Source organism: Monopterus albus, unplaced genomic scaffold (assembly GCF_001952655.1).
Source record: "Monopterus albus unplaced genomic scaffold, M_albus_1.0 scaffold22.1, whole genome shotgun sequence".
NCBI classification, from domain to species: Eukaryota; Metazoa; Chordata; class Actinopteri; order Synbranchiformes; family Synbranchidae; genus Monopterus; species Monopterus albus.
The window spans coordinates 1,991,423-1,996,500 of NW_018127902.1; the positions used below are offsets into that span (position 1 = coordinate 1,991,423).

General features: G+C 39.7%; 1 protein-coding gene across 1 annotated transcript in view; it reads left to right on the top strand.

Moving 5' to 3' along the window:
- LOC109956828 (CDGSH iron-sulfur domain-containing protein 3, mitochondrial) overlaps positions 1 to 1,810 on the top strand; it is a 3,955-nt gene extending 2,145 nt beyond the window's left edge. The window contains exon 3 of the mRNA XM_020594195.1: positions 858 to 1,810. Coding sequence (XP_020449851.1) covers positions 858 to 1,046 — 189 coding nt within the window. The 3' untranslated portion in view covers positions 1,047 to 1,810. The remainder of the gene's footprint in view (positions 1 to 857) is intronic.
- The last annotated feature ends 3,268 nt before the right edge of the window (positions 1,811 to 5,078 follow it).

Sequence of the window (5,078 nt, forward strand, 5' to 3'; positions counted from 1 at the left end):
ATATAAAACTAACATATCATTTATGTAACCTCACTTAACTAGCTTCCATGGCTAACGTAACTTAGGTAATTCAGTACCTGTTGGCTACAGTGGAAACTTCTGTGCTTGTAAAATGGGCTACATTTTGCACTGTTGTTACCATTTACAAGAATTACTCTCCAGCAAAGTTACAGCCTACTCCATGTATTCTTTGTGGAGGCTACACTTCTTGATGACTGTAACTACTGTCCTGAGTTGATGGTACAGAGAAATATCCAGTCAGCTGTTTGATGAGTTTGGCCATGCCAGCTTACATTTCGTTTTGTCACCATTATTTTTCAGTGCATATAACTCACCATTATTTTTATATTCAGCCTGATATGTTGCCTTTTCACATTCATTTGGCTTAGACTCTCCGTGTAAATACTTGCGTACCGTGCCTAACCCTCCCTATGGTAGGGAAAACTCTGCATGCAGTGATACAGGACTAGTAGCAGCATATTAATTAATTACTGTTCTTATATTATCATCATGTGATAAAATGACCAGAAAGCACTGACCTACTCAATACAAAACAACTGGTGTATGCACCTTGGTTGAAGGATATTTTCATGGCTCGAGAAATGCAAAAGAACCAACTTGAATACTTGAATTTGATACTTACAATTTGGATATGGAGTTATTCTATGTATAATTTTTTTTTTCAATGTATTTGTTATAGTTTCGAAATAATGCATTTGCTGTAGTGTGCCTGGAAAGAGTTTTCACATCAGATTAATCCTGTTAAGGCATTAAAAAAAAAAACATGTTAAAGTGTCATTATGATATTAAATGTCCTCACCATTCTGGCATCAACAAACCTTTTCTTTCTCCGCCAGCCTTTCTGCGATGGATCTCACAAGACAAAAGCACCAGGCATCTCTCCAGTTATCTTCACCCCTGACAAAGACAGAAAGGTCCTGCTGTGCGCCTGCAAGCAAACAAAAAACAAACCATACTGTGACGGCACGCATCTTAGGGTCATCTTCCAGGATTTACTGAAGTCTGTGAAAGGCGTCTTTAAATAAACAGCATTTGAGAGTTCTGCTGTGTGAGGCCTGGGAGCAGCACCTGCAGTACAAGTTAACAAGAGAAACCTTACAGTACCTTGTCTCGGCAGAATGAGACGACTCATTACCCTTGACAGCATTAAAATGAAGCACATTACAGCTGTTTGCCTTTGTTGGAAAGTTGGGAAGATTCATCATCTTCATATACATTCTCTGTATAGAGAAACTGTATTTGATAATGCATATTTTCTTTGCATTCCACATTGTTATACAAGTGCATAACCCATTAAAATGCTTATCTGAGGTCATCAGTCCAACAGCCCCTTCACATCCAGATCGTTTTTGTAAAGTCCTGAAACTTTTATCACATTTTCTGTGTATAGTTGTTTATTTCTTTCAACTAATTTTTGAAAAGAAATGTTTCCAATATTTGTTCACGTCAAAAAAAAAAAGGTCTAGAGTTTGTCTGCATGGTGAACTGATTTCTGTCTGATTTTTTTTAAGTTTAATTCAGCTTGAACTTTTTTCATTATTTTACTGTTATTACCATTCATTTTTTTTGTGCAGGGATTAAAGGATTATTTAGTTCTTAGAATGTTTACTCCGCCAGGAATACTGCATCTCAAAAATGTTGGTATCCCTTTAAAAAAACTCATTAAGGATATATTAAAATGTTAATTGCAGGACGGGGTCACAATGCACAGAGATCCTGATTTATGTGTCCTCTGCTATCTTCAGCTCTGGCCTTAAAGGTTAATGTTGAATAAACCCATGAAAATGTTTTTTTTTTTTTTTTTTTTTGGTTTCTCCTAACTGTGGATGGAGTGATGTCTCGTGGAGGAGCAAAGGGAGGCTCACGTGAAACTCAAATGAGGGTCGGAAGTGAAAAATAGAATGGGGAGATGGAGTGAAGTCTGTATTGTTTTAGTTCTAACGATATTAGGAGAAAAGGTATTAACATATGTAGGATGTGATCTTTTTGTTAAGAAGAGGAGCGATTTTTCGATAGACCTGAACGACTTTTCTGCTATTGAGCCATACTGTCCTGTGCACACACATGATACAATGCATGTCTATGGGCCTGTGGATTAACCTGGAAACAAACATTCAATGCACGGTGGCTCTCCACGTTAATGCTATGGCTGTTAACTTACAAGAAATTCAGACTCACCGTTTATACTCGGGTAGCTGTACATTAGTATATCTGATTGTATTAGGTCATAGTTGACAGTAATGCAAATAAATAAACAGTACTGGCAATGCATAGAAAAGTATGTTAAACACGAGGAGTAATAGATTTAACATGTGCATGAAGCAATGTATAATTTCATCCCAAAGAGACGTGCTTAAAACGCTTCAGTGAAAATGTCATTAATTTCCCTTTTAACTTTTAGAACGTGTATTTATGTTTTTCACTTTAAGAAATATACCTAATCGGCCATAACATTATGACCACCTGCCTAACACTGTGTACACAGGAGTCAAGCAGTTGGTTGGCACTCGTGTCACTCTGCAGCTCACTGTGCATCTTCTGTGTATCTGTGTATTTCTATAGTTCTACTGTCAGGAAGAGCACAGATGTGTCAACCATTCAGTGAAAAACAGTAAAAAGTGAAAAATGTGGACATGAGGACAAGTTAGAGATGATGTTTTAGACCAGTTCACCAGCCTCCCCACTCTAGGTGTGATATCACTACTAGAGCTGCTCAGTGTTTCTCTTCAGAGAGACCAGGGTACAGTATTTATCTTTAACCATTTTAAATTTTAATCTTTTGAAAAATGGAAATGGAATTTAAAAGTTTAATCTACAGTATTTGAACCTTATCATCAGTGAGCCTTGGGCGTCCATGACCCAGTTCATTGTCAGTCCTTCCTCAGACCACTGTTGGTAGGTACAGTACTAACCACTGCAGACCAAGACCCACCAAGACCTGCAGTGTGGGACCCAGTCACCAATCATCACAGTTTGGCCCTTGTCAAAGCTCCTCAGATCCTTACGCTTGCCTGTTTTTCCTGCTTCCAACACATCAACTTCAAGGAACTGAATGTTTACTTGCTGCCGAATATACCCACACACTGACAGGGACCATGGTAATGAGATAATCAGTGTTATTCACTTCACCTATCAGTGGTCATAATGTTATGGCTGATCGATGTATCCTCAGTGTCAATTAGGTAGACGTATGTAGACTTCCTGACTGAAAGAACACAGGTGGTCAGAATGGGAGGGTGGATGTCTGCTGAGCTCACAATCAGCACAGGCTCACCGCAGGGCTGCTGTCTCAGCCCCAGACTCTTCATCCTGTACACCCACGACTGTGACACCACCATTCTGGGTCTCATCAAGCGGGGAGATGAGTCAGGTTACAGAAGCTTGGTGAACAACATTCTTGTTTATGGAGAGGAGAATGACCTCAGCCTCAATATATATAAGACAAAAGAAATGATAGTAAACTTCAGGAAGAACCCCTCCCCCCTCTGCTGCCTCTGACCATCAAAGGGACTGAGGTGGAGAGGGCTGACAGCCACAAGTTCCCGGGCCTGCAGGTGACATCTGACCTGAGCTGGTCACTGAACACAGCTGCCACAGTGAAGAAAGCCTAGCAGCAGCTATAATTCATCAGGCAGCTCAGAAAAGCTGGGTTGAACAGTGGACCCCTCACCCAGGTTTATAGAGAACTGGTAGAGAGCATCCTCACTACTGGCATCACAGTCTGGTATGGTAACACCACACAGGCAGAGAGGAAGACTCTTCAAAGGGCCATAAAGACTGCAGAGAAGATAACTGGGACTGAACTGCCTGCTATGGACACACTGTACCCACAGCACTGTTGTAAAAGGGCAGAGAACATACTCAGGGACCCACGCCACCCAGCTCACTCCCTGCTCAGACACAAAAACTGCACCTACAGCCTCAGCCACAGCAGAGTGGACAGTATCATCACACACAGAACTCGACTTTACAACAGCTTTTTCCCTGCTGCAGTAAGACTGATGGCAAATACAAAAATGTGAGAATATATGTGCAATAACCCCTCACTACCTCACCAAGCGTAATGACATATCCAACTCCACCATGTGAATTACTAAGTGCGATGTTTGAGGTTCACTGTGGGAAATACTATTACTCTATTTTTGTGTATTATGTTTTAATACTTTGTCGCCCTTATGTAACTTTTCTATTTTAAGACTGAAGGCTCAGTTGGTCATCACAAATGCAAGACGTGGTCAGAACTGGGTCGCCCAAATCCTGTTTTTTAATGTTTTCAAATTTAGAGGAGAGAGAGCATTTAGTTATTTTTCTCTCAATTTACACAAGATACCAAGGACACAACCTGCTAAGTTAATCAGGAAATCATACACAGGACAATCAGGTCAGAAAAACCTAGTAATTAAACATTTTATTGACCTAAAACATGCACGTATGGCTGATTTTAAAGAAAAGTATCATTATTTGTTGAAAAGAAACAAAAGGAATGTTGAAATGTATGGAACTACAACATACACAGCCAAATATTCAAATCCCTTTTGTGTTCTTCGACTGCCACAAGAGAAACAACATGGTCTGCTGACAAACATCTGGTCACGAACACGGTAGTGTTTGGAATTCTGTAAACAAAAAGGCTTCTCCGGTTGGAAAATACTTGTTGGTTTGAGTTGTGTGATCTGACCTTAACAAAGTGCATCAACAGTTTTATGTAATGAAATGTGTTGCCTGATGAGCAGTTGCTTATACTGGACATTTATACAGCAGTTATTAACAGGACTGTTCAAAGGCAAATAGCTTTTTTCTTTACATCCAACTTGGGCAATGATGAGCACTGCAGTGCCTCTCAGCATTTTGTCTTGTGGAAGCCAAAGTAATGCTCATGGAACTATGGAAATGAAACAGACCCACTGCATATACAATACAAAACGATTACAATCTTGTATAAAAGATAAGTTTATACATATGTATACACACATGCTCACATTTGATACATACTGTACAGTTTGTATGTGTGCATTGTTCTAGTCTAACACATAAACACACATACATACAAGTGTCTA